General features: G+C 40.5%; 1 protein-coding gene across 1 annotated transcript; it reads right to left on the bottom strand.

Annotated features, from left to right (window-relative positions):
- Window positions 1-5,974: 5,974 nt before the first annotated feature.
- LOC135476985 (tryptophan decarboxylase-like) lies at window positions 5,975-12,256 on the bottom strand. Its single transcript, XM_064757133.1, has 6 exons — window positions 11,824-12,256; window positions 9,382-9,507; window positions 8,733-8,895; window positions 7,815-7,968; window positions 6,917-7,091; window positions 5,975-6,564 (listed from the first exon to the last, which is right to left on the bottom strand). The coding sequence occupies exons 1-6, from the start codon at window positions 12,254-12,256 to the stop codon at window positions 5,975-5,977; spliced, it is 1,641 nt and encodes a 546-aa protein (XP_064613203.1).
- Between the last annotated feature and the right edge of the window lie 388 nt (window positions 12,257-12,644).

Below are 12,644 nucleotides of genomic sequence, written 5' to 3'. Positions count from 1 at the left end.
AGTTACAGATTCCACTCAATAATAACAATTCTACCATGTTTTAGAAATTGCTCTTTTTAAAGCTCGTTATGCTTAACCTATGGTGCTAGGCAGTGTGTTAAGCTGCAGCCTTCAAGCATTAAACCGAAAAAAAGAGTTTTTACCAATTACGTCTGACCATTTTTAACTATTTCACACTCCCCTCCGCTCTGATTTTACATTATATTTTGTTATTTTTCTTCTATACTGGTATCTCTCCGTTTTTCCGAAATACGTTGACTCTCATTTAAATGCTTGAGCAACGGTGGGTGACTGCCATTGGTTATATACTATACACGTATGTATAAAACGAGTCCATGCCGCCAAAGTGCTGCCGCTACTGAAGTATCATGGCCAAATCACCAGACATGAAAATTTATGAAAAACAGATCTATACTGTGGTATAAATGGTTTTTATTTATTTATATATATATTTTTAAAGCTATAGTTTATAAATTTTGACCGAAATACGATCAGTTTTACGGGCGAGTTAAACAGGAGTGCCCGGGACAAACCACACAACGTAAGCAACTTTCCAAGGATAGATGTTCAGATATCCTACTTTTTGAGAGGCAAGAACGTTTAACCACTGGCCACGGCACTATCCGTCAGAATGCTTTATTCAATGGAAGCACGGATTGTTAGATGTAGCGGAGGAAACCAAACCTTATCAACTATACCGGCGGTTTGATCAGAGTTTAACGTGACGGGCACCTCACCCAACATTAAATGTATAAATGGGCAAATGTACCAAAAAAAGAAAGGGTTTGTGTACGGTGTGAGAAAAATCCAGTTTGGGATGAACAATATTACTGATTTGCCTTCCCTTGGAAACAAAATGCCTGCTTTATTTACACATCCCTTATCCTGCACCACGTTATAACAGTTCTGAAAACAATTACAAGCTACTGCTAGAGGCTTTAGAGGATTTAGAGAAACTCACAGTAAAGGCGTTTGACGGAATAACCTTGGCACCCTATATATATATATTTTTTTTTTGCAGTAGTAACCTCTGACGTTGATATACGAAATCGTCATATAAAAGACAGGATGTAACAAATGCTACAAGGAGAGATATGTACACGTCATATGCAGGATTCTTCGGTACATTGCTGTCCAAGAAAGGATAGATTACAATGTTGAAATTGAAACCATCCATCTTGCGCTAAAGCGTATGAGAAATAAGACCGTTTCGGTCTTTGTACAAATATTGATCCAAGTAAGATGTGCTATCTGGAAAGAGTAATTTTCTTTCAATCTAGCGAAGGCGGATATATATCTTTCACAAGCTTTGCTTTATATGGATTGTTTAAAGCTAGGTCATTAGTGTATTTATTTGATCGGTGTTTGATGGCGTACTCAAGAATATTTCACTTACACGACGGTGGCCAGTATTATGGTGGGAAAAAACTGGGCAAAGCCCGTCCGCAAGTTGCTGCAGGACTTCCCACTTACGACCGGAGAGAAAGCCAACGTGAACTGGGCTTGAACTCACAGTGAACGCAATGGCGGGAGGCACCTGGGCCATCGCGCCGTGCTGGCGCGCTATCCCACTCGGGCACGAGGGTCCCAACCATGAATGTAAGTCATATGTAGGAAATACGTCACAGGTTACAAGAGGCTTAATTAACTGTTTTCGTTTTGTTCTTCTACCGCTTCATGGTAACACGGAAACAGACATATATTTGTAATCCACCTAGAGATTATTAACATACTGATACACTGTTGACCATAAAGTTGGAATAAATTAATTCGACGACTGAATTCGGAGTTATTCTAATTGTACGCGGTATTGAATGCTTGATTATGGCGTAGATATCAGCATAACGCCAAATGTTGGTCTTTTCTACACATATCAGCCTATTGTAATCTTTAATGGATCGATTATAGGCTGTAGAACGGCGTAAAAACAAAAACTGGCATTTCAAGGCGAAAGGATTGAAGGCTTTACTGCAATGTCTCCATATCACAAACATAAACGTATTTCTTCCCTTCGTATTATAAGTTACAGACAATACAGTTTGTAAGAGAAACAGTCATTAATATCTCGTATGACCACCCCTGACACGAATCAATGCGTCAAGACGTCGTTGCATGCTGTCGACCAGATTGTTAATGAATTCAGTGGGCAGAACGTTCCACTCATTGATCAGAGCCTGTGCCAGTTCTTGCAGATTTTCAGCAATATTGTCACACACAGCGGCCCTGTGTATTGTAGCGTTGTCGTCTTGCAAACGAAAATTGTCTCCATAAACCCTTCGTGCGTATGGAAGGCAATGGTTTTCAAGGATATCAATGTACACGAGGGCGTTGACGTTTTCGTCGGGCACCACCAACGGCGTTTTTCCACCATAGTGAATACCGGCCCAAACCATTACTGAACCGCCACCCCCTTGATTGTTTTCCTGCACACAGTTATCTCGAAGGCTTTCTCCTCGCAAACGACGAACCCTTTGCCTTCCGTCCACAGGTTTCAGGAAGAAGCGACTCTCATCCGTGAAGAGCACATGTCGCCAATGCCCTAACTGCAATTGTCTGTGCCCCCTAGCCCAGCGAAGCCTTTGGACTCTATGTTGGGCGGTTAGGCGGGGACATTTGGTCATACGTCTTGCTCGATAACCATGCTGAAGTAATCTGCGATTCACCGTTGTTCGGGAAACATTGATTCCGTAATGCCTCCGCCACAAACGGCGAAGATGGTTCGCAGACATTTTCCGGTTTGTGTGAGAGAGATTGAGCAGTCGGCGGTCATCCCGTCTCGTAGTCAGTCGTGGTCGTCCTGGAGTTTGACGTGGCCACAAATGACCCACGTCTCGATGACGTCTGATGACTTTGCTGACTGTACTTTGCGATATGCCTACAAAATCGGCAACATCGGACTGTTTGTAGCCTTCTTGATGGAGGGCAATCACTCTCCGGCGTATTTAGCACGAGGCATAGCCGGAATCCCCGCTACACTACTTTTTGTTCCATGCGAAACCGAGAACTCCGTTATGCGCGAGGTAATTTGACCTCTCTCTGAATGAAGATCACTGGAGAAGCACCAGGCACAGGGCTTTTTATCACTACCGTCAGAGCCTCTTATGTAATTCTCATATTAGCATAGAATAAAACATTTTTGTACACGTAGTAGAGAGAGATTATGCATCAATTCGTGTCGGCTTATATTATTTTTGAGGCGAAAAATAATATTAAACTTCTGGGATTGTGGCTAAAATATTTTATTCCAACTTTATGGTCAACAGTGTAGTATGAAATTGGAATTGAAATAGTTTCGTAGAACAGGAACTGTCTTGCCTACAGCACTGACAACCAATGACTGCCTCTCTCTAACATGATATCAGCTTTATTCATTGATATATGATTTCTTTACATATTACATATTTAGAAATTTGTGTTCTGGTTGTTTTGGAAAATGGTATACAAATGTCGAATTCGTCGCGAACATCAAAGCAGTGCTCTCTTATACGTTTCATGTGTAGAAAATTCTGTTTAAATGAAATTATTACTGACCGAATATTCTAAATTTCTGTTTAGTGTGGTTTATATTAAGTGATTTTTGGGGCCTCCGTGGCTCAGTTGGTTAGCGCGCTAGCGCAGCGTCATGACCTAGGAGTCTCTCACCAATGCGGTCGCTGTGTGTTCAAGTCCAGCTCATGTTGCCTTCCTCTCCGGCCGTACGTGGGAAGGTTTGTCAGCAACCTGCGGATGGTTGTGTGTTTTCCCTGGGCTCTGCCCGATTTCCACCCACCATAATGCTGGCCGGCGTCTTATAAGTGAAATATTCTTGAGTACGGCGTAAAACACAAATCAAATAAATAAATAAATAAATAAATAAATATTAAGTGACTTATAATGTACAGATACATAAGTCTGTTGTATTCTTAATTGTAAATCTGGTTTGTAACTTATGAAAGCAGTACGTGTACACAGTAAAGAAAAAATATTGTGAAAGTTCACTTCTAACATTATTTTTTGAATTTTCATTCGTATTCACACCTGCCCTCACATGTATGTTGGCAATGTGTTTTAACATATTTTGACTGAAGAAATCATAATTGAATAATTTTAGCAACAAATGACAAAAACTCTTCCAAGATGACATTCAAATCTATCTTGATGGAGGCCATACTGGTCTCTATGTATTCTACGCTATTCCAAAAGGACAAAACAGAGAAGCAGTTGTGGTACGGTAAAATGTTTTTTTTTTTTGATTTACCTGGAAACGTCCTACATTTATCCATAAAAGAAGAAAACCTCCTCTACTAAATAGTACCCCAAAGCATTTGGTAACCACGTACACAAGTTTTGATGTCTTTTCATCCAGTTTCAAGCGTAGAATGATAGTGGGACTGAGCATTCTTCGGGTATTTCTAAGTGTAGCTTTAATGGAAATTGTCCTTGTCATTTTACTATATAGTTCCATATGATAATAATTACGTTCAATTTTGAATGATCTCAGTATATATACACGCAACAAAAATATAAACGCACGAAGCAATTGTGTACTAAAGAATGGAATACCTAAAAATCAGGGTAAGTATTGATTATCAGTTGTGGCTTGAATTTCCACCAGACGTTCACATTTTAGGGCAATAATCCACTCACTACTGAGTGTGTCCATCGTTATCATCACGAGGAGCGGTACATCTCCAAATTGTCAATGATAGCGTGTGGAATGTTGTCCCGTTCCTCTTGGATTGCCACACACAGCTGCTGGACGTTCTCTGGAACTGGAACACGTTGCTGCACACACCGATCCAGAACGTCCCATAGGCGACATGCCGGGGAATAAGGTGACTAGTCCAGGATCTCCCTGCAGATCCCGGCCATGTGAGGGCGAGCATTGTCACACTCAAATATTACATGATGGAGGCGCACAAAAGGCACGACAATGGGCCTCATAATTTCGACACTGTACCGCTGCCCATACAACTTGCCGTTGATAAAATAGAGAAGAGTGCGCCATCCATGGCATATGTCTGCATAGCGCTTGCATCCAAGTGTGCCAATATATAATATATGTGCCAATATATAATATATATATATATATATATATATATATATATATATATATATATATATATATATATATATATATATATATATATATATATATATATATATATATATATATATATATATATATATACAACAAAGTTCTCTCAAATTGGGTGTATGACTTCATTCATGACGAATACAATGCCTTTCCCATCATAATGCTGTTGACTTGGACAAAGAATGTTTAGCCGAATCTATGTACGTTGATTATTATATCCCAGTAAACAAGTGATTAGCCACAAATTTCATTTAACTCTTGAACATCTGGCTGGCTAACTTCGTATGTAGATTTACTTCAATTTGTTTTATCGTCATACAGTTGTTCTATCGCTGAATTTATAATCGCCTGTATGTACAGTGGGCATTCAGCTGAAAAATACCTCATCCTTTAGTAATAAACAATCAAACTCAGAGAATGTATATCCCAAGCAAGACTTGTAAATTTTTCTGCGTGTAGGAAGACTTTACTGAATCACAAAAAAGAATATGTGGTAATATTTTTTTATTGAAATCGTACAATATTTGAAGCAGATAGTGCACACACAATTAATGAATAACCAGAATAACAATGGTCAAACATTCATAACTTCTATCACGACTAAGATTCACAGAATTTGATAAGGAAGCAAAGTTTATGCGCAGATTGGTGAGGTTATCAAAGTGGCTGCGACGTTACGCAAAACAAACCCGGACACAAACTTTCATTAAATCAGGACGAACTTTCTGTAGTTGTTTGCAAAGGATCAACGGCGTGATTTTTCTGACAGACGCCAAGAATAAACGCGGATGTGAAAGTGTCAGATGAAAGGGAATAAGTAATTAAATGAACGCTACTTGCTCTTTATTTTACTGTGCCGCTAATCATATAATAACCTTGTCATTCTTCAAAATCACGTTAGTCGCAAATGTCTTGTTTGATGATGGCATGTAAATTCCTCTTGATAGAGGCCAGGGCGGTGTCTACATGCTCTATGTGGGACCGGAAGGACAAAATGCACAACCGGATGTAGAACAAGCCGTCTTCTTCTGTTGGTGTCAGACAGACTTGTCCCTCCTCGGCTATCAACTCGTGCCATTTGCGTGTGACGTCATTTTCGTTTTTAGCATCCGGCGGAACATACCGGAAGGCAATAACGGTCAGATCGGGTTCCATGCAAGTGACTACATTAGTTATGGCACGTATTGACTTGAGAGCATATTTCGTCAGCCGCACTTTTTCCTCTAACGCGGCTTTAATCATATCTACTCCAAGAATCTTTAACATAAACCACACTGGAAATGTCCTGCATGGGCGCGTAAATTCAAAGGTGAAGTCTACTGGTGAATACTTCCCTCCCTCGGCTGCGTCAGACATGTAGGTGGCGCTTTCTCTCGCCATCGAACTCTGCAGGTGACTCCCGTCCCGTACGAGCACAGCCGCAGTTCCGTATGGGGCTGAGAGGGCTTTGTGGAAATCCATTGCAACTGAGTCGGCCATGTTTATACCTGAAGCATACAGCGAAGACATCATTTTGATCTTAACAATTTAGTGTATTTTCTCGTTTCCAGCATATTTTTTTTTCACTAATAGATCTTGACTAATAAGGTATGGGTTATTAATTTGCGCCGTAGCAAAGGGTTCCATAGATAAATAAAAGGCGACAAGCTGAAAAATAATGCCAAATGTCATTTTTTTTTATCTTTAGGGATATGATAAAGCTCCAGGCCTACGTCTGGCCACAATACTCACGCGCTGTCTGTTAATATTTACACCCTGATATCTACTCGCCTCCCCCTCAATACCCTACCCCACCATTCCCCTCCACCGGGCACCTGCATATCTGATGGATAGTCTCACCTTCACATGTTTTCTTTACAGAATCGTCCAATATTAAAAACCCTCCAACGGCAGCATCCACGTGAAACCACAGACCATTCGTCAGGGCCACCTCGCCGATTGCTCCCAATGGATCGATCGCTCCAAGGCTCATGGTTCCGGCCGTACCAACAACCATAAATGGACGTAATCCGGCCTGGAAAACATAGCATTTGCATCTAGTTTATACAGGTTTCAACTTTAGTTTTTTTTGTAATGAGTAAAAATGTTTCAAAAAATATTCACTGTCTGTGGATGACGGTTTGTATGACTCAGTTAGGAAATAGTCATCAAAACAAATATGTATTACGACTTTCAATTTAATAACAAAACTTATAACTATCTATAGTCTAATAAGAAAACGTATAAAACTAGTTTTTACTAAATATTCTCTACGTTACCACCTTTTCCTTGAAACACATGCTATGCAAGTTCAGGTGGTGCTAGACGTTATTCGCATTACGGTCTTCTGTTTCATTAACTCAAGGTGCAGACACCTAGATATTATTAATAATCACCCGCATTACATTCATCCGGTTGATAAAACAAGTTGCGCTTATCTAGACTTTATTACAAATTATCCACATTTGGACCTCCTGGTCGATACCTCAAGCCTTGTCACGTATAAATCCAAATGCTACAGTATTTTATTCCATTAGCACGCAATTTTATTCCATTTATATCGAAAATGTTGACATACACGTCTGTAAATAACTGAGGTAAATTAACACGAGGTTACCGGTTACGTCTTGCCACTTGCCAGTGATCACACCGCATTCCATCGCTGTCCTCGTTTTACTTTCTATGCGTTATGTTTTTTTATTATATTATACTATACAAAAATGATAACGAAGACAGAAACTGGTGCAATCCCACGAACCTCTTGGTCTTCTGTTATCATCTCCTGAAGTTTACCGACATCCATTCTGTGATTTCTAGTAGGCACTCGCCTCTGGACCACGTCCGTCAGTCCGACAATACGGAGAGCCCGTGTATGACAAGGATGTGCATCGTTCGTCAAGTAGACCACAGATCTAGTAAAGAACAAAAGTAGTGCGATGGCTTGATTTCGTGTTGCGCTGAGACGGGGCGGTTGTGAGGCGGTTTTGAGTTGAGGCTACAAATTCCAACGCCAGTATGTCCGTGCATGGATGTTAACGGTTTCGAAGGAAAACAAAAACGCGAAAGACGAAATAAAGAAACAAAAACCGGCTGGTGGGTGCTTTCTACCCCCATCGCAGACCAATCAAAGCGGCGGATTACTTTGACCTCCGGCCATTGCTACGAATATGACCGCGTAAATGGGAATATGAACCTCTGTGAGGCGCTGAACAACCATATAATGGCGCATTCAAGTTTAGGGCAAGAAAAATGTGCCGTTTGTTTCATGTGCCTGCGGATAATAAAGTGTCCTTTTGCATTGTTTTGAGGTGATTGTATGTTAAATGTGATGACAACACAGCATTTCGAGGGATTCTAGATCAGTGACTATTATTTAACTCAATTTTACTTTAGTCATGGTGCAAAGGGGCGTATAAATTTTGTTCTTTTATAAATTACATGAACGGTTAGAATAAAACACTGACTGAGGTAAACTAACAAGAGGTCGTATTTCACCGGTTACGTGTGCCAACTATCACTGTCGTCGCTATTCTGGTTTTAATCTCTATGCTGCACGTCTAAAATCATATTATAAAGTAATGTGAAAGTGTGTAAGAGGGGAAAGACATTTACGTTTTGTGATAGCAAATACTGAGCAAAAAAGTTTATACACGTATTGTACACTGCAACTTCTTGCCTGTTAAACTGGCTACTGTTTTCGAGCTTGATATGGCGGGCAGTAGAGAAAGCCACTATCACCCCCATGGAGGTTCCGGAGACTGTGCATCCCCGGGCTTGCTCGGGATATCCGATGATGTCACTCGCCCATCTTAGTACACTCGCTTCCATATCACAAGCACCTGCAGAGAAAACCCAACAGAATTTAGTAATCATACACAAATTATCGACAAGTGTTAAATAAAAATATTGTAAGGAAGAAAACACGCATCAGTGAGGATGTCAACTGCAGCAAAGACCACTATGTGACAACTAGGTGTGGGGTTATTTGTTTATGGTATAGTTGCCTTTCGATGTGCTCAAGGAAATCTCACTCACAGGACGGCAACTAGCATTATGGTTAGAGGAAACCGTGCTGAAGCCGGGGGAAACCTACGATCATCCGCAGGTTGGAAGCCAGGATGGAGGTGAACTCATAGCAACCGCATTAGTGAGAGGCTCTTGGGAAAATGGCGGTTCTCTTCTTCACACTGAATCCTTCTCGTCTCTAGTTAACACAATCTGAAACTGCCTTCGTGGTCAAAAGCCAGAACGACGAAGACACCAACCAGCTTTTCCCACGCAACGCTAATGAATGTTCTACGTGGGAAAGCCAACAAAAAATTTACCTGCATTCAGGTCCCTGTTTAGTGGCACGACGTGTGCAATGCTTGCCAGATACTCCGCAAATGAATACAGCAAATGACCGGACCCTGGAATTAACCCGAAAAAGGTCGGGTGACTTCTGTCCACACCTACAACATACAGGAATGTTGCCAAATGTTTATTAAATGACAACATAGGGTGTTGATTATTGACATGGCGGCGGGTAATAAATTAAAATTAACATCTCTACATCATTTCGTTATCTTTTTGCCTAATTCTGCTTAAGCCGTGGTGTTAGAAAGGTTTTAAATTTTTTAAACACCTGCATGAACAGTTTAAATAAAACCCTAAGTCAGATGTACTGAAGAGAGGTCGAATTTGATCAGCTATGTGGGATCTTTTGCCAATTGTCGTCACCTCCTTGACTTTTATTCTCCATGCTTTGTTTTTCTTTTGTGTGCTTTGTTCCTGTATAAAAAACATATTCTGCTGGTGGACAAAGATTTCCCAGGGCTTGGGTCGTTAGAGTTATTTCATGTAAATGAGGCCGTGGTCTACATGTAGTGGTTTGCTTTGTTTATCTTTCAATTATCTAGGACACACGAGGTACAGATTCAACTCCAGCCCTAGACAGGGTAGTTATAGATTATCCCTCTCTCATTGGGTGTCCACGGCGCTCATGTGGCAATTTGTGCATTCCAACGTTCATTAAAGATCACTTGCCTCCCGTCAATATAACATAAGTCTAATTCATAATGATAAACTACACAAGCTTGGTTTCGACACCAAGAGCTCATTGCCTCGGGTAACGTCATAATTATTCAAAAACAATTTGCATGCTATAAAACAGGCGTTGGGGAGTAATTTGTTTATAATGACTGCACCAACAAGCGGTTGACTACACTTCTGCCTCTGCTCATAGACTACATGGTTGTAGTTTCCTAACATCCATCTCTAAATCCATACCGCCGTATGGATACATACACTACACGGTTGCAATTATGGCAGTGTCAGTAACAGGGTTTACAGTTAAACCGATATCAGTTTAGGTAACTGATGTCAACCTCCGTCAAAAAATGTTGATCTCAGCCCAATATTCATCATGGTTTTGAATAATTATGACCTCAAAAAAGGCAATGGTTCTTGCCGTCGAAACCATGCTTATGGACTTTAACATTATGAATTAGAAAAGGTGTTCAAACTTCAGTTTCCTTGCAATAATATAGACTTCCAACTTATCCATGTGTGGAGCTCGTGTTGTTAACTTGTCGCTGACTAAAGGTAATTTTGGTAGTGGGTATGGCTCATTTTTCAGAGAGTTGAATATAGGCGAGTTGCTAAAAGAAATAGACTATAACAAGACAAAATAACAAAGGAGGGTTGGGGTGGCGTCATCACAAACAGTGTCTTCTCAGGGTGTAGAAATAAATTAACTCGCGTCAGACTGGTTAAATTTCACAATATGATGACCTTTCGATTTTTTCAATGGGCGCGATTTTGTTCATTTTTAACGCAGCATCACAAAAATAAGAAATCAGGCTTTTTAAACTTCGTGTGTAATATTTTATCCATGCCTTTAAAGCCTTAAAACACTTATTATTTCTGATGAGATCCAAACCCAAACGGCTGGGCTCACAAATAAACGGATACCAATATAATTGAAACGTACAGCATAGAGAGAAAAACTTGAGCAGCGACGACAGTGTGATAGCTGGCAAATGGTCACACATGACTTGTCAAATACGGTCACGTCAATTTACTTCAGTTATGGTGTTATTCTAACTGTTCATGAAAATGCATAAATAATAGCAAATTACACGCCCCCTAGCACAATGGCTTAAGCAGAGTTAGGTGTAAAAAATGCAATGATGTTAACTGCAAACTCCTGTCACATACAAAGTAAAAATTATTCAGTAAAATTGCACTGAAAATCATTCGGTAAAGACAATCAACAACACACCTGGGAACTGTGCTCTAGTAACCATTGGTTTCCTATGTAGTTCTCCTTAACGCCACTGTCACTACTGGAAAAGATTTACACCTAATGACTCCTCGTCGTCATATGACTAGAATTTTTTAAGTGCGCCTACGACGTTCAAAACCATGCATACATTCGGTTGTTTACGTTTAACCTCACGTTTTTGCACTGGCCTACAAGTATCATCAGCATCCATCAATTAAACTGTTTCCGATGTTGCGCGGAATAATGCTGTGCACACTTTACGTAAAGAGAATGCGCACATGTATGTGTCAAGTGTTAATAGAAACAAAGGCTGAGACAGACTTTTTTCTCTATTTGACATACCTTTAGGCCTCATCACCGTAAGTATGCTGATTTCTGTACAAGGGCAGTGATGTATAGAAAACGACGCATAAGCTGTAGGGAGTAGGGAGAGGTTGATGAAAGGAAAACAAGATGTAATTCTAAGGACTAAGTTTATCTGAACATATTAAACGACGCTTACCTGAGCGTACAACGTCTTGGTCAAACATACGTATCAACTCCTCTAATCTGATTGGATCATGTCCTAGTTGCATTATGCTTTCTAGTCTTCCAGTTTGTCCGGTTTCTTCATTTTCGTTGTTCTTAAAATGTATGCTTGGGTTAAAACGATGTGGTATTGCATTATCAGATGTGCACTTGACCTCACTATCGTGGTTCGACCTAGCTGATGGCCAATGTTCCCACTTGGAAGATTCAGTTCCTGGTTTCTTCAAACGGCTGAGAAAAAGCTTTGTATAGTCTGCCAAAGCCTTTAGTGTGTTGTTCTGAGTGGCCTCATCCTCGGTACGTTCCCACTTGTCGGCGATATCACGGAGCTGCCTTTTTTCTTCTGCCTCAACCTCGGTGCATTCCCATTTGTCTCTTCTCTCTTTTGTTTCGTACTGACGCTCCATTGCAAATGCTGCCTAGCAAATGATATACATAGAACATCCAAAGGCAAAATGGAACCAGTCTTCTATCTGAATTGTAGTCCTATATACCGACAGATCCCATCAATCCATCAGTCAGTAAATGCTGACATGTCTTATCCTTTTTAGAAAGTCGTCGTAACAATAGCCTAGTCATGCACGATATTAAGGGATACTAGACTATTGCAAACTGTGACTGACAACACACTATATGGGGTGGGTCGCTGGCCTGTGGTATTCACTGTATATTTAATCTGTATATATGCTGGTCTGTTTTTCCTGCGACCCACATATGGGGCGGGTCGCCACCTGTGGTGAAACAAAATTGGAACGATTTAACAAAACCGCGCTCGGTTTAGGCAACACTTGGTTC

This window comes from Liolophura sinensis, chromosome 10 (assembly GCF_032854445.1).
Source record: "Liolophura sinensis isolate JHLJ2023 chromosome 10, CUHK_Ljap_v2, whole genome shotgun sequence".
Taxonomy (NCBI): Eukaryota; Metazoa; Mollusca; class Polyplacophora; order Chitonida; family Chitonidae; genus Liolophura; species Liolophura sinensis.
Note: the sequence above shows the minus strand (reverse complement) of the source record. Positions and strands in the feature narration are given on the sequence as shown.

Excerpts from the sequence above, each read along its gene's own strand:
- LOC135476985 (XM_064757133.1), bottom strand. The coding sequence starts at position 12,256 with ATGGAGCGTCAGTACGAAACAAAAGAGAGAAGAGACAAATGGGAATGC. Across the intron at positions 7,969-8,732 it reads AACAGTAGCCAGTTTAACAG|ATCTGTGGTCTACTTGACGA; the intron begins GCAAGAAGTTGC and ends GTTCTTTACTAG. Across the intron at positions 7,092-7,814 it reads TGATAACAGAAGACCAAGAG|GCCGGATTACGTCCATTTAT; the intron begins GTTCGTGGGATT and ends TATGTTTTCCAG.